The following is a 21,508-nucleotide window of genomic DNA, read 5'->3' on the forward strand; positions in this document are numbered from 1 at the left end:
GCTCTCAGGGACCTCTTTGTGATCTTGCTTTGTCATGGATCTGAGATGGGAAGGACAGAGGGATTTAGTAGAGGAATTTCCTTATCCTCTGAGAGCCTTCTGTTTCATAGGACAGTATTTGAGGTAGTGGAAAGAATAAGAGCCCTCTAGTCAAAATTCCAGGCTTTTCCACATGATGGGGCCAGAATGCAGGAGCACCGGAGTGGCCTGCTCTCCAGGAGCTAACTCCCTTGAACATCTGAAACACTGAACTCTGCCTTCTTTCCCATTCTGTGGTGTCAGCCCTGGACCCTCACTTCAACTTTACATGCCCTGGCTATGGGACAGAGTCATATCTCAGGGTGATCTCAGTTAGTGAGCCCTTCCAGTTCCCTGAGTTTTGTCCTGGGGACCCAAACCTGGGGCCAAAAGTACTCTGGGAAATTAAAGTTTTCAAGAAACTCTTGGCCTTCTGAAGCCCACTTTCCATCCTGATGGAGAGGCGCTCGTGCTCTGGCCAGAGCTCTGTTATAAAACCCATTGGCCATCCTCCTTTCCCCACCCAGAGGCAAGGCACGTGGCTTACTGGAGGGTCAAAGGTTTGGGAATGAGCAGCAGTCGAACACCTGCTGATCCCCCAATGTGTCCAGCTCTTTCAGAAAGCAGATTCAGCCATGGCAGTCAAATCACCTCACTCCCTTCACCAGAAAAATACAAACTCTTGGGAACATGCACCTCCAAGAGAAGCGCACATTTTGCATTTTTGCGTGAGAGGAAGAGCAGGACCCACCGGGTGCCCTCAGCTGCGGATCGGTGCAGAGCCCTGCAGCAGCCAGCTCCCCTCCCTCTCCCCTGGTCTGGCCCCGCCCCTGTCTGAGGCTGGCCGGGGGACTGCTGCAGAGGCCTGGAGGGGCGGGGGGCTGGGTTGCGCGCAGTCTGCGGGCGGAGGCAGGAGCGCGCGCCTTTTTGTGCGCCTCCTGGCACCTGCAGGATTGGTTCCGCTGGTGCTGCCGTCGGAGTGGGCGGAGCCCGCTGGGCGCCCGGGGTGCCCAGTCCCATCCTGGAGCGGCTGCAGACGGAGCGCACCTCGCGGCTGACCGGCGTGTCCTAGGGGCGCTGCGTCGGGCAGAGCTGCTGGGGGGCTGCTCCTCCCAGGCTCTGGGCTCTGGTCCGATCTCCGCGCTCTCTGCTCCGCGTACCCTCGCTACTGTCTCCTTAGAGGCAACTTCTAGCGAGCCCCCAGCTCCATTTCACCCCACACTGCCCCCACCCCGTCCCATTCCTCGGCCGTCCGGCCGTCTCTCGCGCCCTCTGGTCCCCGGAGCACCAAGGCCATGGGCATCCGAGGGATGCTTCGAGCTGCCGTGCTCCTGCTGCTCATCAGGACCTGGCTCGCGGAGAGCAACGACCCCAGTTCTACCCCGAAATTCCACTTTGAGCTCTCCTCCACTGTGCCCGAAGTCGTCCTGAACCTCTTCAACTGGTAAGCGGGTGCCCTCAGGCTGGGCATGAAGGCGACAGGGGCGGGCGGGTGGCCTCGGACCTCTTGGACGGAGCGGGCTGGGGGAAACTTGGACCCGGGTTTGCGAACCCTGGCCCCTGGGCCCTGCCTGCGCGTCCCTGGAGGAGGGTGGGGTAGGAGTGAGGGTAGCCGGACTTAGAGCCCTGTGCTTCAGCCCACCTGTTACTGCTGCGCTTGACGGAGCCCGGTGTTGTGCCCAAACTGCAGCCCCAAGGGTAGCGGGGAGGATGCCCTCACCCCAGGGTCTGCCATCCATCCTCAGGTATTAAGGCCCTGGGCAGCTAAGGCCCTGGGCAGCTTTTCCCAGTTACGTCCTTCGGCACCTGTGGGATTGTGGGGGGGAGGGTGTACAAGGTGATGAGCAATTCTCAAAACATAGACAGTAGAGACACCTGTTTAAGTCCGGATTTTAGTCTGTTCCCTGAGGCATGCATGTATATTTGTGCATGTGTGTGTTGAGCAGTGAGGGACCTTTTCTGATGCCGCAGATGGAAATTATGAACTCAACTCTATCGGAGCCCAGACAGTGATAGGTGACTGTGTTACTGTGTGACTGTTTAACCGTGTGGCCTGAGATGGATGTGCTTTTGCACTTACTCCTGTAAAAACATTTGAAGATTCATGGTTCTTTTCTGTGTTTGATTTCAAGTTTGTTTGGGTCTACAAATATCTGAGGAGATGTTAGTCAGTCAGCCTTACATGTATATCACACACAGACGCTGAGCGCTGGCACATGGGTAATGTGTGGTCCTAAACAGGCGGGAATGATTCATGTGCACGCTTTGGAATGATGCAAAATGAAATTTTGTCACTAAAGATTATTGGGAATATTTTTTAATGGCAAATCAGAAATGAACATGTATTCAGAAAAGGGGGGGGTGGTAGTTGGGCAAGGTTCCAGCAAACAGCTCTGCAATGGCCTCAACCCAACATGCCAGACTGCGCTAGTGAACACACACACACACACACACACACTGAGATTGCAGGGGCTGAAGTTCCCTGGTCATTGCGCCAAAGATCCTAGGAGTCATAGTGATGCCCAGAGCCTGTTCTCATTCACAAGGCCCTTTGGGGGAGAAGAGCTCCGCGAAAGGTCTAGGTGAATGGGGTGAGCACGTCAGAGACTTCTGGAAAGGCCAGATCTCTGCAGGGCTGAGCTGAGTCCACTTACATGTGCTCACCCAAGACACGTCTAGGCTGGAAGCACATGCTTAGCCAGAGAGATGCCTGCTCCCAGAATACATGTCTTTTTGAAGACAGTCCTGAGCCCCAAGAATCTGAAATGGTTTGGTTGGGCAACGGTCATAAATCTCTGCTATGTGAACAAGGCTTTCTCTCTGCGTCATATGCCAAGTCTTAAAAACAGAGATGTACAAAACCAAGGGCATGGCAACAAAATGCCCAGCCCCAACCCAGATCGGGGAAATGTGACTGACCTGGAGAACATAGACTGGTTGGCTCAGCTCAGGAGGGCACTGAAAGTGAAAAATGACCTTTCCTGGGGCAATCAGGTGCCCCTGGAAGGAGGAGTCCCACCAACCCGGAAAGCTGCTTCCAGGCTGATGGCAAGGTGAGGCTCCTCAGGGAGTTGACGTAATGCATTTATCTGAGGGCTTGTACCTGTCCCCTCTCTCCCCTCTCCACTTCCCCTACAGTTTCCCCTCCTCCCCACCCCCAATCCTGCCTGGTAACAAGGATCCAGTCTTTGTGCCCCACCCTGTGGATAAAGGCTGGGGATGGGAAGGGAGAAAAAGGAGTCTGCGTCACTGCTGCGCTTCTGGCTGACTCACTGTAGGGAGGGAGGGGAGCCGGGAGAGATGCATACATGTATGACTGTACGTGTCTGCGTGTGTGCGGGAGAAGCGACGGCCCTGCCAAGTTGACGTCTGAGGTGCTCTTTGTTGTTTGTTCTCTGAGAAGCAATGTGGCATTTACTGATGACCGGCATTTATTGACGACTTCTCTGTTTCAGCAAAAATTGTGCAAATGAAGCTGTGGTTCACAAGATTTTGGACAGGGTGCTGTCGAGATATGATGCCCGTCTGAGACCAAATTTTGGAGGTAAGACACATCCAGACACTAGAGGCCTTTGTGTTAGGTGGAATAGAGCTGAGACACAACAAGCTAGCCCCACCCAGTAAACTGACCAGTGACTCTCCGCTAGGCTCAACACTTCTGCCTCTCTAGACCCTGCCTTCCTGACCCTGCGCAGACCTGAAGTGGAGCACTCTTAGACTCCCAACCCCCAGGCCTTTTGCTCTGCCCCTGGAATTTCTCCCACTTCTCTGCCTTGTTATGCAAGGGGCCTTCTGCCTTCTTCATGCTCTCTTACAATCCCCTCCACCAGCCTGAAGTGTGCACCCTGGTTTGGCTGGAGAAGTGCAAACCACAGAAATGGGTGTGCAAAACAAAACACACCGTGCTTCTCAGGCTAGAGTTTTCTGCCTCATCTATAGGGAGGGCACATGTTCTTCTTCTTGAGCGCACATTCTTTGCTCCCAGACACTCATCCCATTCAGCTAATTCAAAACTAAGAGCATGGTCTTCTCTGTCTAGTTTATTTCACCCATCCAGGTCCCAGGCACTTCTGCCTCTGCTCCCCCTCCCCAAGCCTTCAACTCCCTCCAAGTTAAGTCCATTCAATGCATTGTAGTCAGCGTGATCTTTATAAATCCAGCCTGACCACCTCAGGAACTTTTGATGGCTTTATTTAAGTGCAAAATAAAATCCAAGCTCCTTAGCGTAACACTCAGATCTCAAGCACAGAGATGAGAAATGGGAAGAAAACTGAAGCACAAACCTCCAGGGAGCCAATACATCAGTTTCTCCATATATTTCTGCCTAGCCTCCCCTCTTGGAAAGGGTGGCTGGCTTCAATCACACAGCTTTAAGAGACAGGCAACCTGCCCAGACCTCACAGAACAGGGCACATCAAGGAAACCTAGACCAAGGACAGACAAAAGAAAGAGTGCATTAAATAGAGGTTAGTCACATTTCAGCTCAAAGGAAACGGAGGAAGAGCTAAAAAGCAGAGTGTCTAAGCCAGAGAAAGTACACTACTTCCTGCAGGTTGTAGAACTCGACACCCACTCTAAAGGGTTAATGAATGTTAATGGTTCACATTTGTACATATGAATAGAGGTCTTCTGAATACACAATGCTTCCACCCCGAAGGGCACACAGCTGTGAGGACTTACCATTGTGGTAGACCAGTGGAGGCACTGTGATTTGCCCAGGAAGCAGCCTTGAAAACCAGAGTGGTCACCCTGGGCCTTAAGCTTTGTTGGCGAGACATTTGACTGGTGTCCCCTTTGCTGTATTGTTCCCTCTGAGTATGAGGGCAGAAGGCGCAGCCCCAGGACCCAAGGTGAGTGTGCACTGAGGACTGGGAAGCTGGAGCGGAGAGCGTAGAAGGCAAGTTCTTTCAATATGGGAATTCAGGTGTTAGGGTACAGCCAGCATTCCATTGCATGACCACAGTTTTCAATCATTTGTACCAAGCACTGGTGCGTGTCAAGGGAGTAGCTACTACATTTTCTCTTTTTCCCCTATCTCATGTTTCTCAGCAAAGGTTGACCAACAGCCATTTAAGTACACCAAGCACGTTCTCCCCACTGTTTCAGGTTGTCATCTCTATCAGCATCCAGGGCCAGGGGAGGGAACAGGGGCAAGTACCAATCTCTGGGTATTGTCAGGTGTGTGTGGTCCACAATATCTCCAAGGCACCTCACTAGCATCTTTTGAGCTAACTCAGATTTGTTTACACCTGATGCCTAACCTCTCGGATTACACTAAGCTTTATGGGCATGCAGACCTGAAGCATATGAGAAAAGATGGGTCCCTGATCTGGCCAAACAGTAAGTGAAAGTGGGAGGGCAAGGACAATGCAGGACTTTTTAGCATTTAGACAGGAGAGGCACTACAGGGCCTAAGTCTGGGGCTGTTGTATGGGGTGGGGGTTGGGGCAATCAGTGGGACAGCTGGGCCAGGGGGTTCTGGATTGGGGGAACCCAGGACTCCCTGTAAGGCCTCCCACTAGACACAGAGTCAAATTCCCCTCTGTGTCTGAGGTGAAGTAGAGTTTCAGGGCTTCACACACATACACACACAGGCACACACACACCCACATGCAGAAGCCTCACCTAACTGTGGTCAGGTTCAAATGGGAGCTTTATTTCTTCCTTGAGAAGAGGAGGAAGATGAAGAAGAGGAGGAGGATCCAGGGAAAGTTAACAAAGCTGCTTCTTTCTAGTCAAGAAAAGTGGGACTCCACATTGTTGCAAAAGGCAGGTCCCTGAGGACTTCCTGCACCTGGCATGACACAGGTGTGGAGTGAAGGAATGAATGGGACATCTTCATCATTCCTTCATTTATCTGTTCTTCTGCTGGTACTCTGATGGATACTAGGGAGGAAGAGGAATTGGGGCAGCAAAATTTCCAAGAGGGAGGGAAGTGGTTACCCCCTCCCTGCCTTCCTGAGCCCCATCAGGAGGGACAGTGATGGGATATGGAGCTGAGGCCATGACTTCAGAGATAGCATTTAGACACTTTATCTGGAAGCTTCTTGCTCCCCTCCCTTATCTTTTCAGGGATGTGGGGTACATTAGCTAAGTTCTCATTCTGACCACCGCTAGCACGTAAGGTGTCCCCTCTAGGCGGGTAAATTAGAAAAAGTTCTCAGGTCCCCTTCCTCCAGGCTTCATCCCTGGGCCAGGATTCATGGCTGCATTTCAGCTCCTACTTGTCCCTTGCACTGGGAGCCCTTGGACAGGGCTGTGCTCTGGCCCTTTAGGGTTTGGGTCCCCAGGATTCCTCTGTAGTGGATGGAGTGGCCTGAGTGGCAAAGAATGGTCTAGGAAGAGAAGTCTGACACTAGAGTGAGGTGGGGGGAACATGGCTGCTTGGCCTCTCTGGAGCTTGTTCCCTGCCGAACACAGCTTTCATCCTCTAAAGGCATGTGGGAAGCCTGAAAGGCTGCAATAAACAACTGTGGTTCTAGAAACCCTTGTCACTACATAGCACTTCGCTGGGGATCATTCACAATTGCACTGAATGCTGGAGACTGGGCTATGCCCTCACACAAAGGCCCATTTACTTCTCAGCTGCCATTTGTATGCTGATTCCCAATAGCACTCTGCTTTTTGAAGCATTGGGATAGGAATAACACGTTTCCGTCTTTGCAGCTCAGCTTCTGGACAATCAGCTTGCGGTGATGGCAGCAGCTGAAATGCAAGTGTCATGCGTGTTTTCATAGCAGCAGTGTGATGTAACACACATAGAATAATGACTTCTCTATGAGGCTTGGTGGAGGCAGCTTTGAGCCAATGAGGAAACAATAAAAATGTATTTTTCCACTGTACCCTATAGTTTACTACATATTTTCACATCCATGATCACATTTGAATGGGCAGTTATAACACCCAGGCCTGAAAAAGAAAATCAGGGGGCAGAAACACACTCAAACACAGACTCACACAATTAGTCACACTCACACTCACTCATACACAAACGCTCTCATACATGAACACACCCACGAATTCACTCACACACATACTTACATAGACTCATATGAACATGCTTACACATTCACTTTTGCTCACACATTTATACACACATGAACATGCTAGCACATTCACATACACACATGAACATGTTCACACATCCACTCACACACAAACATGCTCACATACACAAACACACTCACACACAAACACATGCACACACTCACACACGTACTTCCATGTTAACATGCTCATTCATTTGCACACATAAATAACTCACATACATTCACTCGCACACACAAAAATACACGTAACCTGATACGCACACACTCACACATGCACATTAACATACTTGCACACAAACAGGCTCGTGTGTTCACTTATGCACAAGCATGCTCATACACATGAATATGCTCATTCACACAAATATGTCCACATATTTACCAACTCACACAAACATGCTCACACATGAACACACATTAACACACATAGACATCCACATTCACACTCTCACACATTACCATGCTCACACATTCACTCATACTTGCACAGTGACATGCAAACACACATGAATATGCTCATGGATTCACTTGCATATCAGTATGGTCACACATTCACTCATACACAAAGACACTCACATACATTCACACATTCAGTCACACACAAACACAGTCACATATACTCACATTCAATCTCACTCACATGGACATGCTCACAGATTCAGTCAAGATCGTGAACATGCTTAGATACACTCACACTTATACACTCAAATGTATGATAAGTATGAGTATATAAGTGTGATCACTTATCACACTTACCACTTGTAAATGAACAAGGTTGCACACACAGACACATTCACATATTGACATGCTCATACATTCACTCACACACAAACATGCTCACATACATGAAAACACACACAAATTCACTCACACACATGAACATACTCACACATTAATGTGCTCATATCCAAACACACTCAGAAATGCACTCACACATAGAGACAAGCTCACAAATACACAGATGCTCACACAGTCACTTGCACATGAACACATTCATACATATGGTTCCACACACCAACATGCCTATATGGTTGTATGTGGTTACACACTTACTCACATGCAATGTATGCAAGCACACAAACATGTTCGTATATTCACTCACATATGAACACACAAATTCACTCATATACACAGACATGCTCACAAACACACATTCATACACATAGGTAAGCTTACAAATACACCCATCCTCAAACATTCCCTTGCACATTAACAAGCTCACATACATTCACAAATAGTCACACATTCACTCACACATAAACATATTCACTTGCACGTTAACACACTCATACATTTACTCCCACACAACATACCTACATATACACATGGTCACACATTTACTCCCACACAACACACTCGAGCACACAAACTTGCTCATGCATTCTCTCACACACGGATATGCTCACATACACTCATGTACACACTGATACATCTACCTGCACATGAACACACTCACAGATTTACTCATACATGTGAACATGCTCACATACCCTCATGCACATAGCTCACACATTCATTCACACAGACACACCTTCACTCACACATGGACACACTCACATGCAGTAACACAAATGTACACACCACAAATCTTAGGTCGTGTATTTTGGGCTCATTGCTCTTGAGTTCTTATCAGGAAAACATTTAGGAAACGAGTGCTTCATCCCCTTATTTTCTCTTTATTTTACCCATGAGGAAACTAAGGCTAAGAGAGGTTAGGTAACTTATTCAAGGTCACACAGCTAGTAAGTGTCAAAATGAGGTTCAAACCCAGGCCGTCTGGCCCTTGAGTCCATGCTCTTATCCTTTTTCCTACCCTGCATATAATAGTGTCTTCCTGTATTACAGGTGCCCCTGTGCCTGTGGGAGTATCTATTTATGTCTCCAGTATTGAAGAAATCTCAGAAATGACTATGGTAAGTGTGTCAGCTCCAGCCATGGGGCTGGGGACAGGGGACATGGGAAAAGGAGCAGGGTCATAAGCCAACTCCAGTTGTTCTGACCTGCAACAGAGCCCACATGGAAGAACACGGTAGGTTTTGGAAACTACAGCCACCTGGAATAAATAAATAAATAAATCCAGATGGATTATAGACCTCAAAGTGAAGGGCTTATGAAGCTTTTAAAAGATAATATAGGATACTGTCTTTGTGTCTTTGTTGTCGGTAAGGACTTCTTTAAAAAGACACAGAAAACACAAACCATAAAAACAAATACTTGAAACTACAACTATATTAAAATTCTGTTTATCTAAACAATTCTGGAACTTATTTTTTGCAAAACAAACAAACAAAACCAGCATAAAAGTGTGAAAGGATAAGTCAGAGTGGACTAAGATATTTGCGTCACAAAGGACTGATGTTGAAGATATCCATAATTCCTGTGAATTAAGAAGAAGAATATTTTAAAAACCAATAGAAAAATGATCAGAAAATTTGAACTGTAACTTCACTTTTGTGAAGAAAATCAAGGGGGCCGGCCCGGTGGTGCAGTGGTTAAGTTCACACATTCCGCTTCTCAGCGGCCCAGGGTTCGCCAGTTTGGATCCCAGGTGTGGACGTGGCAATGCTTAGCACGCCATGCTCTGGCAGGCGTCCCACGTATAAAGTAGAGGAAGATGGGCATGGATGTTAGCTCAGGGCCAGTCTTCCTCAGCAAAAAGAGGAGGATGGGCAGCAGTTAGCTCAGGGCTAATCTTCCTCAAAAAAAGAAAAAAAGAAAAGAAGACCAAGTAGCAGATAAGCATATGAAAAGATGTTTGACTTTATTATTAATCAGTGAAATGCAAAATAAGACCACAATGAGAACCCATTACATACCCACCAAACTGGCAAAAATCAAAAGTCGGATAATACCATTGTTGGCAAGGCAGGAGCATTGGAAACACTCATCTGCTTTTGCAGGGGGGAGCGTGTAAACTGAAACTTTCACTTTGTAGTTTTTGTTTCATTGTGATTTTGGTATGTACGGTGTGTTCACACAATAATAAACATAGTATATTCATATAAGGGAATATTATCCAGCAATGCAAACATATTTAATTACACATGAATCTCACAAATACAATGTTAAGTGAAAGAAGAAAATTATGAATACATACAGTAGGATTCCATTCAGAAAAAAATTTTTAAATAGATCCAACTAACTAATATGTTCCCTAGAAATACATACATAGACAATTAAACTCTAACAAAAAGCAAGGGAATTATTATCATTAAAATCTAATCTAATGGTTACTGCTGGGAAGTGTGAGAAATATGTTCTAGAAGGAGACATTAAAGCTTGAAAGTTATTGGTAATATTCTATTTCTTAACCTGGATTTTAATTATGTGAGGTTCATTTTGTTATTCTTAACATTTAACATTCTTACATATGTTTCATTACTCATCTATGTTTATGATGTATTTCGTACACCTGCATACACATACACACTCTGAGCAAGGAGAGGTGGACAACCTCACTTACAACTGGGATTTACTTTTCTCTTCCCAGGACTATACAATCACGATGATTTTTCATCAGACCTGGAAAGATCCACGTTTAGCATACTATGAGACCAACCTGACCCTGACCCTGGACTATCGGATGCTTGAGAAGTTGTGGGTCCCCGACTGCTACTTTCTAAATAGCAAGGATGCTTTCGTGCATGACGTGACTGTGGAAAATCGCATGTTTCAGCTTCACCCAGATGGAACGGTGCGGTATGGCATCCGGTGAGTTTGCCCAGGGGCCTGGGGACCATCCCAGCAGGCTTCCTTCTTCCTATTGAGTATTCCAGGAATGCACTCTAAGGGACACACAGAGGAGCCCATTGCTTTCCAAATCTGTCTTGCACTGCCCCCTCACTCATCCTATCCAGTAGCTAAAGTGGAACCTTCAGAGTCCCACAGCCATCTTTGGCTATCCTGTCCCCACACCTTGGCTTCTGCTGCTGCTTCTGTGTGGAATGGCCCTTCTCCCCTTTCTAGGAGTCTAAACCTTGCCCATCCTTCAATCCCTAACTCAAATACCCCCTTTGTCAAGAAATTCTCCTTTATTCTCTCAACTAGAAGAGTGCTCCCTCCACCTTAGCATTATACATTTTGTTATTTATCTTTATGTCTTTTCTCTCCTGTCCAGTGAGGGAGAGAGACAGATGAATGCTGAAGCCCATGCAGTGAGGGAGGGGGACCAATCTCTGCCATTGGTCATATTTGCATAATGCAGAGGGCCTGAGGACGTGCAGTATGTGTCTGTTGTCTATGGCTCTGTACACACAGAATGTGTGCGTACTGGAACTCCTCACTGGTCTATTTATAGCATAGCAGACAGTCACCAAGGCTTTCCTCACAGTGTCATTTCTTACAAACCATCTCTGAAGACAAGCACGAGGGATAAACTTAGCTCAGAAAATTGCTCCAAGAGGTAGCTGCCAGTGTCCAGCTCTATCTCTGGGTCTCTTCTTCTCTGGGGTGCTCCTGCTCTGTCCCTTTGTTTCCCTTTTCTTTCCCTATCCACTTTTCCATGGTCCAAGGCGCTGGAGTCAGAGAACAACAAAGCTTGCAAGGAACAGGTTACTAGTCACACTTGTTTCATTAAAAGGGTCCTCAGCTGATTAATGCTGGATGGAAGATTCATAGAAGGGAGAAAAAGACACACACACACTCTCTCTCTCTCTACCTGCTGTACAAAATGGAAATCGCTTCAAGGGTTGAAAGAGACTAGGCCTGGGTTAGCAGCTGGGAAGGGCAGGATAAGGGATGGGACAGAGCCTCCCAGCTGGAGCTGCATAGAGCTTTTGTAACTATTCTTCTTTCACACTGGTCATTTCTCCCACTTCCCCAGCTCCTCCAAGACCCCTCCCCAGATTCCTCTCACAGACCCACCACATGGCAACTTGAAGCCCCTGCCCAACACTCCATGGTCCACCTCAGATATGTTAATCTCTCCAACCTATTTACACCCACTGGTGTTTGCTAGGCCCCAGTACCCTCATAGGAAGATATGCAGATGAGAGCACTGTGAGAGCAGCTGCCATGGCCAAAGATGGGCCTGGGCCCCTACACACGTCTGTACCTGCACATCGCATATGGGCACCCGTACCGAATCTGGAGTTTCAGCTGCTTCAGTGTAGCACAGATTCCTCTTGATGGTCTTGCTGCTTCTTCAGCATGAAAGTGCCTTTTCTATCTCTGCATTCAATTTCCTCAAGGGCCCTTCCTGTTCTGACACCCTGAGGTTTCCTGACATGTCATACATCTCTTCTCTACTTAAGTCTTGCCACATTACTAGGTTTCTTTGTCACATACAAATTTCCTCTCTCCTCTCCACACAACTCCAACTCATCTTTCCTCTAGGAAGGAAGGAAGGAAAGGGAGAGGACAAAGAAAGAAGAAAAGGAGAGAGGGAAAGAGGACTCAGCTCTAGTGTAGGCAGTATGGGAAGGTGGGTCAGTCCTTGGGGTACCTCACACCTCCCCACCCCTGCAGTTTTCTCAGGAAGGGTAGCTTGCCTGGGCTTGACTGGCTTTTCCCTTCCTTTTGCTTTTCCTTTGCAGACTCACCACCACAGCAGCTTGTTCCCTGAATCTACAAAAATTCCCTCTGGACAAGCAGACCTGCAAGCTGGAGGTGGAGAGCTGTACGTATGTCTCCTGTGGCTCCTTCTTCCCAACTTGGGGTTGTGGCCATCAGGAAACCAAAAGCAGACTTGACATTGAGAGGGATGGCATATCTGCCCTACTTCTTCCCTCTCCCCTTTCTCTCTCTCCTGGATAATAGATAGACAGACAAACAGGTATATACATGGCATCTGGGATAAGGTGGCCTTTAGGATGCAAATAGTCCCATAGGGAAATCATACCTTGCTATTGGGAAATTGTGCACAAGCTAGTGGGTAGGAGCACATCTCTTTGCTGTGCTTTCCTTCCTGGCTGAGAAACTCTAAACTGAGAGCTCTCTTTCTGAGTACTCCCTCCCCCATGCTCAGGCTCAGCAAAACACAAAGTAACCCCAAAAAGTACAGGTTCCAACCATCCTTTGGTTTCCACAGCCTGCTCTGGTGTGAAATCTGCCTCTGCCTGCCTTCTGAGATTGACTGACTCTGTTTTTCTCTCCCTCCCAGATGGCTACACGGTTGAAGACATTGTATTATACTGGGAAGGCAATGGGAATGCCATCCAGGGGACTGAGAAGCTGCAGATCCCTCAGTTCAGCTTCCTGGGGAAGACAATGACTAGCAAAGAGGTGTTTTTCTTCACAGGTGGGTCTGACCCCTTCCTTCTCTCCTGTCTCTTGTCCCCTTTGTACCCTTGTAAACTCCTGGGGACCTCTGACTTTGACCTCTACACTCTGCTGCCTCCTTTCCTATGTCCTTCTGGTTCTGGACACCTTCCAAAACCCCCTTCATAAAATTCCAATGGCTTACCCTCTGCAAATGAGGAAACGGGTTTAGAAGCACTTGGCCAAGTTTAACACCCCACAGGTGTAAAGTATTCATGCTCTTGTTGATAAAAACAGGCCTCCTCTCAGGGCCAGTCTCTCACACCAGTAATACCAGTATGTCTCCTTGCCAGGTTCCTATGTGCGCCTGATACTGAGGTTCCTGGTCCAGAGGGAAGTCACCAGCTATCTTGTGCAGATCTATTGGCCTACCATCCTCACCACTGTTGTCTCTTGGATATCGTTTTGGATGAACTATGAATCCTCTGCAGCCAGGGTGACAGTTGGTAGGTCCTGTCCCCATCCCAGGGAGGAACTTGGGTCATCTTCTCAGAAAAAAATTGAGAGCAAGGGAGGAGTACCTGGAGCAGTTTGTGACTGCACAGGCGAGGAAACAAGATAGAGCCTGCCCAAAAGGCATTTGTACAGGTGCTCTGCCAATACCCAAGAGATAGACCAACATCAGAGACAGGTGTGAAAAAAAATCAAGGCTGGGATTTTGGTATGTTGGGCCCAAAGTACTAGAATTCATTATTTGTTAGATATATAAATGAATGGACAAGTCATACATTTAGATCAGAAATATTTTAGGGCTTACAAAACCTTCCAAGGGATGTGATCTCATTTAGTAATGAGGGACTAAAGGAAAGCCTACGTACTGGAAGGTAAAGGGGGGAAGAGCTGTCACAGGGCAAAATAGAGCTTGAGACGTAAACCACTGTGAAACAATGGCTGCAGATTTGGGGCTTTATCTGAAGAGCAATAGGAAGTCACTGAACCAATGCAGCACAGGCTGGGTGTAAAGATAGGGGAAGAGGAGCAAAGAGAGCACTTGAGCAAAGGCCCCAGGCCTAGAGAGCCAAAGGCCTTTGGCTGAGGGCCCTCCCCACCCCAGAGATGGCCATCACTCCCTTCATGTGGGATGTGGGCCCAATAGCTTGCCAAGAACTTCAGTCACCTGAGGAGACTAACTTTGTGCCATGTTGTTTATAGGTCTGACTTCAATGCTCGTCCTGAATGCCATCAACTCACATCTGCGGGATAAACTCCCCCAAGTTTCTTGTATCAAGGCTATTGACATCTATATGGTTGTATGCCTCTTCTTCGTGTTCCTGTCCTTGCTGGAATACGTCCACATCAACTATCTTTTCTACAGCCGAAGACCCCGACGCCATCATAGGCGACGCAGGAGAGCCCGAAGAGTCATGGCCCGCTATCACTACCAGGAAATGAAGCGTCAGGTTTGGCTTTTTGACTGACAGTCAATTTCCCTGAGCACCTCTTAAGCCTAAGCTTAGCACTTCACCCTTTCACATTTTTAAGGTCCTCTAATTGTCACATACAACACACACACACACACACACACACACACACATACACACACCAGATAACAAAGAAGTAAAACAATTTATCATCACTCCTTTTTAGGTTGAGTCATTTCCAAGGTCACAAGGCTAATAAGTGGCAGAGCTAGATTTCCCCAGACCTCTGGACTTCAAATCCAGTCCACTTAACATGCTTCCAAGGGCAGGTGATGCAGCCAGAGGGAAGAGGAGCACAGGGAGCTGAAAGGAAGACACAGACACCAGAGAGGTTGGCCTACCCCTCCTTCCTTTGCTCTTCCCACTTCCAAAGCCATGCTGAGGCTTTTGCTGCTGGAAGTACATTAATGTCCAGCAACCACCCTCCTTCACAGGGAGCCAAATCTTAACTACATGAGGAGGCCTTGCCTTCGTCCACCACTCAGTGCCCCAGAGAAAGCAGCTGCCCCAGGGAGATATAGGCTTGGCAGCCACCATGGACTTCCCTTGCATGCTAACAGCCTCTTGCTCCTGTTCCTCAGTACCTTGCACACCAGAGACCCGAGGAAGACATGACTCTCTCAGTGGAAGAGATGAAGAATCACATGAGAAGTGCTGATGAGGAAAACCCCCACCGTCTTCCCTCCCCATCAGTGTTTGTTCATGTAGGATCTGATCCTACCGACTTCAGGAATCTATCTACCGTCTCCTCAAAGGATGACCAGGTTAACATAGAAGATGAAAATGGCTCTCCTCCCTCCAGACCAGAGGAGGCCCACCTGGGAAGCCCAGAAAGCCTTGGGTCTTTGACCTCCCTCTCAGTGCAGGCCCCACTGGCCACCTCCGAAAGCCTCAGCTCACTGTCTTCTCTCTCAGTCCAGGCCTTGGTGGCTACTGGAGAAAGCCTGAGTGATCTCCCGGCCACCTCAGAGCAGCCCCTGCACAGCTATGGCATTCGCTTTAATGGTTTCAAGATTGATGACAGTATTATTCCTACCGAAATCCGCAACCGTGCTGAAGCCCATGGCCGTGCTGAGTCCCGTGACCCAGAAGACCCTGAGGAGAGCTCCAGCTCAGATGAGAACCACAGCCATGGCCCTAGTGGGAGGCATCTGCTTGTCCACGGCCGGAGGTATGTGCGAGAAGTACGCTCCAACCTTGATGAGATCCGTACCGTGCCTGATGACATCAAAGTTGAGAGTGGCTGCCTTGACCTCAAGCATGATGTTGCCAGTACCTGGAGCCTTAATGTTGATGATTTCATGGGCTTTGAGCAAGACAAGGACAGTAACTCCGAGTCTGATGACAGTTGCCCCCCGAGCCCTGGGTGCTCCTTCAGTGAAGGGTTCTCCTCCAAGCTCTTTCACCCTGACTATGTCCCTAAGGTAGACAAGTGGTCCCGGATCCTCTTCCCTCTTGCTTTTGTGGTATTCAACATTGTTTACTGGGCATACCATATCATTTAGTCCCGCAGTGCCCCAGAGTGGCAGGGACACTGAGCTCTACTCCTTTCACATTTCCTTTTGTTCTGTTTTGCCTTCTTTACTTTGTTTTATTTTGTCATTATGTGGGCAGTCAAATCAGTTCTACTTTTCTCTTTATAAACATGAGGTGGGAGTAGTTAGAAAGGATGTGTTTTGGCTAGAAGGAAAGAGATTGAAGGAGGAGTTGGAGGTAAATAGCACATTGATTTTCCTTTTCTGCTAAAAGGCTATCACCTTTTCAAAGACTTCTAACTGCTAAGAAGCATGGGAAATCCCCGGAAATGTTTAGAAGACAGAGAGGAGCCAGGTTGGGGAACAGAAGAAGGATCCACTCCCTGTATACAAACATTTCTGGGGGAGTTTCTGTCCCCCCGAGGTGTTGAATTTTCTTTTTCATTATTTTTTTTCTTCTGTTTTTTCCTCCTAGGGATTATGGTCCTTGCTCACTACCTGCTTAGGGTTCTACAGGAGAATATCAAGCTGGGTTTGGCTGGGGTGCACAGGGAAAGGGCTAGCCATGGCTTGTAAGTGCAGGGAGCTGGCTCTAGGGAACTTGGGGAATTTTGAAAGTGCCTTTTCTCCAGTGTTTTTTCTGTTGTGTTTTGAGTGTGGTGTTGTGGCATGGGGTTGGGAGTGGAATGTGGGAGGGTGGATAGGGGTGCTGAGTGGGATGTTAGGGTAAGTGAAAGAGCATGTTTCCAGCAGGAGCTCGCAGGGAGTGCATTATGTCGGGTTAGAGATTAGTCAGATTGAGCTGGCATCTTTGGAGGGATTGGAACTTCTCTTATCTATATTTCTGCTTCAGAATGCTTGACAAGAGGGACTCAATACCTCTGTCTAGGTCAGATACTGATTTGATCACCAGTCACAGAGCAAGCACTTGGTGAGTGAAGACTAGGGTTAGGAAAGTTCTGACTTGATATTTCACTGTCTAATCCATAACAGCAGACAAAAAAAACTGTTGTGAATCTATATACTAATCCTCTCTATTTGTCTAGTGCATAGTAAGTATCAATGAGCTCACTGACCCATCACATCGTCGAAGCCTTGCGGGAGCCCTGTGAGCCAGGGAAGGCAAAGCACATCATTCCCAGTGTTCCGAGGGGAAAAAATAGAGGTTATGTACCATGTTTGAGGACATGCCACCTGTGAGTGGTGGAACCACCTCACTTGCTCTTCTTCTTGTCCTCATAACTCTCTCAACCGAGGCGCTCCCCTTTCTCCCCTCCCCTTTACAAAAGGGGGTGCTCTATCAGATTCTGATTATCTGCCAGGCACCAGACCTCATTCTACAGCACCTGTAGCATCTCTGCAGGAAGAGGCTGGTGACCAGCCAATGAGTGTGAACCAAGCACATGGAACATGGGCACTGCCCACCCAGTAGGGCTCGTAAGGGAAATAGAAAGTAGCCTATGCTCCAACTTGCCAAGCAGTTCCACCTCATTGACAGAGGCTGTGAGGGAGCAAGATTTGCCAAGCACTCAGCCTATGTCCCTCCTTTCTCTCTAGGCAGCCTCTCCTACAGCCCCTCAGCCACCTACCCTTTTAACTGTGTTTCTGTGTTTGTGTTTCTGTGTATATTTGCATGTGTGTGTGCCTCAAGGTAGTTCTGTATGCACATACAACCATTTGAGAAGCTGTGTAGTTCTATGTATAGCGGTGTAAATCTATATTGGTGCATATAAGAGTATATATATAACAATGAATGAATGCATATATGTGTGTGCGCACCCCTATGAAAGAGTGTGTAAACTTGTGACTTACATATATGTGTGCTTGTGTGTACACACATGGGTTTATTCTGTGTGCGTGTATATAAGTGCATGTGTGCATGCCCATGTTTATTTCTCTGATTTGAATGAGTGTGAAAGGAAATACATATATTCCCTGTTGGTGGCTTTTCTAGAGCCACCAGAATTCCCTTGGCCTGTTCCCACATAAGGGGGACTCCTATTTGGCCAGGCTGGTTAACTGACTGTTTCTTTCCAATTCCCTGTTCCAGGGAGCAGTATCTCCGAGTCTCCATCCACTCCTCTTCTCCTCCCTCCACCCACCTGTGCTGTCTCCTACATAGAGGATGTAGAAGAAGTAACTGTAGTCCTAGGAAGTGATAATTTAGTGCCTTGAGGAAGGAAGTGCTCAATTGTGGGATAAGCTTGGAGTGCAGAGCATTTTGCTTTTTCCTGGAAAGATATGTTTTGGAGTAACAAAGATGGGGTAGGGGGAGGGAGAAGCCTTGAAGATGCATTGAGGACAGAAATATGATGTAGACAGTGGGGTGGGAGAGCTAAATAACTGGAGAGGGGGTTGTATATAGCCTTTATAACTCATCCCTTTATTCCACTCACCTTGTTAGCCTGACACGTGTTGGGGCTGGAGGCAGCCGCAAGCACGTGGGTGATGTGAGGAAATGGCCCAGGGGATTGGCTGCTAGCAGCTGGATGCAGAAAACCAAAGGTGCCTGGGAGATGGCTGCAGGCATGGACTGTGGTGGTGGGCCCATTCAGGGACAGGGGCGCTTTAGTATCCCATCCTGGGATGGTTGTTGGCTAAACTTCAGCCTTGGATTTCAGTCCAGAACACCCTCCTTCCACCCCCTTCAGGGAAAGAGAAAGTCAGAGGGGTGAGAAGGCTGACCAAAGACAGAACTACAAGGAGCCCCAGGGACTGACTGCCTAGTTCAGTCCAGCTTGTCACCTCTCTTCTTTTCTATACAGGTAGTATGCAAATATAGCCTCCTGCACATACATGCCACAGAGACCTACACAGTCACACATACATACATACACATGAGGACACTCACCCTCAGCAGTATATACATATACACACACAGACATGCACATTCACATACAGTCACACATATATTCCCATGCACAATCACATATGTTTACCTTCATATTGTCACACACACACACACATGCAAATCTCCTAAGACAGCTAAAATCAAGAAATTGTTGCTGGCATGTCTAAAATTGCCTCTTTCTTTTTGGACACCCCTCAAAGAGAGATCCAGGTTGAGGGGAGAGCAATGACCCCACATCTGAAGTTCCCATCGTGGGTATTGAAAGACTTGCTTCCTGGGGCCTAAACATTTGTTGGTTGATTTGGATTTGGGTTTTCAGGATCCTGGAGGGCCTTTAAGCCCTGAGGGAGGCAAGCAGTTCATTTGGGGTGAGGTCATACAGAGAGATTGGGCAGTGAGGACAAAAAAGGGGATTTTAAGATGTGTCTGGCAGCAATGCACAGGAAAGCTTCAGAGCACAGAGGAAGGGCAGAGAGGCCAGTTGTAAATATCTCCATAGATCCACATAGCTAGATATAATCTTATACCTTAAAGAGTACCTTGCCCTAATGTGCTGCAATAAGAGCAGTTGAGCTCTACTGCGACTTATACTGTGTGAGGTTAAGTGTCAAGGTGAGGTGGAGGTTTGGCAATTGCACCTTTTCAGAAATTTGAACCTTTTGGGTTTGCCATGGACTTGGTTTTTTTAGCCTGAAAATTGCCAGATCTCCACTTGTCATGTTCTCTGTGTGTTCTGTCGTCAGCATCGTCGTTGAGCCCCATTCCTAGCTGTCCCCAGCCAAAGAGGCACACCCTCCTCTAGCTGGCTGCCTACATCCCCTCCCACTCCTCACCTCACACCAAGTAAGTCTGGAAATGCAGAGCATCTAGCAGGGCCCTCCTGGGGTTAGGCCCATGGAGCCTTTTTCAGCCCCAGTCAATCGGAGAGTGCTTGTAGTGATAGACAATTTGGGGCTTGGGAAGAGGGAAGGGTCTTGCTGAGTCTGGGATGGAGCAACTCCCACTTTACTCCTCTACCCACCTTGCCTTTCTTTTCCTCACATGGGCTATCCAATTAACTTGCCCCCTAGAATCCCTTCTCCACCACTACCACAGGAAGGACACTCTCTGTCTCTCAAAAGTGTCACTTTCTTGTGGGGATATATGACACATTTCCTAGCAAGGTCTTGCCTGTTCCATCTGTCACTGTGGGGTGTCTTTGCAGAGATAATGGACGATCTGTTGGGTCTTACTGGAGCTTATCAAATGTGTTCTTACAATCTGTGTCATCTTGTTAATAGCAAGGCTACAAAATCTTTGCATATTTAGAGCAGAATTTTGCTGAGACTGTGGCCGTTCCTAATGAGGCTTCCTTATTCTGTACATAAAAGAGCTAACCCTTTGAGCTATTAACTGGTGAATGCATTTGCTAAGCTATCCACCTGCATGGTACCCTGCTGCAGTGATGAGCAGCAAAGGAAATCGTGACTTGTCCTACAGAAAGTGCAGTGTGTTTGTGTTTATTGTATACTGTCCTGTGATCAATAAGAAATCTGTACGATCAGTGTTGGGGTTTCAGGGTGGGGGGTGTTACAGTGTCTCCCTAATCTACTTCAATTATGAAATAGCCCCAGTTGATCAGGGTCACCTCTATTAACTCAACATGTGTGAGACCCTGCACCCACCATCTTACCAGACTGCATCTCTGAGGTCAGTAGTCATCAGCAGAACTAAAGGTGTCCGAGTGTAGCGCAGCCGGCCACGGTGCCTGATGTCCAGCAGTGCCAAAGAATTCTTCAGAGGGCAGCCAAGGCATGCCATTCTGGAGGCAGATGAAATATGGTAAAACCACACACACGCAGGTCTTCAGGAGTGGTGCTGGGCCCAGGCAGTGAGAGGAGGACCAAGACCCACGAGTCCTGGATGAACTGACCCACAAAGGGCTACAGAGCAGGAGAGAAACCCCCAAGATGACCCAATGCCGTCTTTGTCCTCATTAAATGTACATTTTTGCGTGAAAAAGACCTTGACCAGTCCTGACTTCAAAAAAGAAAAACATGAAGAAACATAAAATTATGCTTCTAAAAAATATGCTGAAATAAAGGTTTGTAAATAGCCAAAAGAAGAAAATAAATATATATAATGGCAAATATGCGTCTGCGTCACCGTGTTTCCTCTGTTTTGGATTGGGAGGGAGCTCCATCTGGGCCCAGGAAGCTTCTGGCTTCCATTGTTCACCTTTGCCTTCCCACAGCTTTGCACATCCACCTCATTCCCTGGAATATTTGAATCCAGAGGTTTCCAAGTAGAGGGGAGATAATAATGTTGCAGTTGAAATCAGGTTACACTTTTACACAAGCCATTCTAATCATTTGAAACAAAAATTTTAAAATATGGCAAGCCATTGTGGTGCCAAAATACTGTGTGGACATTTATTTCCATTTTGGAGGGGACAAGGTC

General features: G+C 47.5%; 1 protein-coding gene across 1 annotated transcript; it reads left to right on the forward strand.

Annotated features, from left to right (window-relative positions):
• The first annotated feature begins 999 nt into the window (after positions 1-999).
• GABRQ (gamma-aminobutyric acid type A receptor subunit theta) lies at positions 1,000-21,200 on the forward strand. The gene is made up of 9 exons (XM_070604027.1): positions 1,000-1,462; positions 3,474-3,562; positions 8,910-8,977; positions 10,555-10,775; positions 12,599-12,681; positions 13,165-13,302; positions 13,616-13,768; positions 14,475-14,722; positions 15,325-21,200. The coding sequence occupies exons 1-9, from the start codon at positions 1,314-1,316 to the stop codon at positions 16,246-16,248; spliced, it is 2,073 nt and encodes a 690-aa protein (XP_070460128.1). The 5' UTR covers positions 1,000-1,313; the 3' UTR covers positions 16,249-21,200.
• The last annotated feature ends 308 nt before the right edge of the window (positions 21,201-21,508 follow it).

The sequence above is a fragment of the Equus przewalskii genome, chromosome X (genome assembly GCF_037783145.1).
Source record: "Equus przewalskii isolate Varuska chromosome X, EquPr2, whole genome shotgun sequence".
Lineage (NCBI taxonomy): Eukaryota > Metazoa > Chordata > Mammalia > Perissodactyla > Equidae > Equus > Equus przewalskii.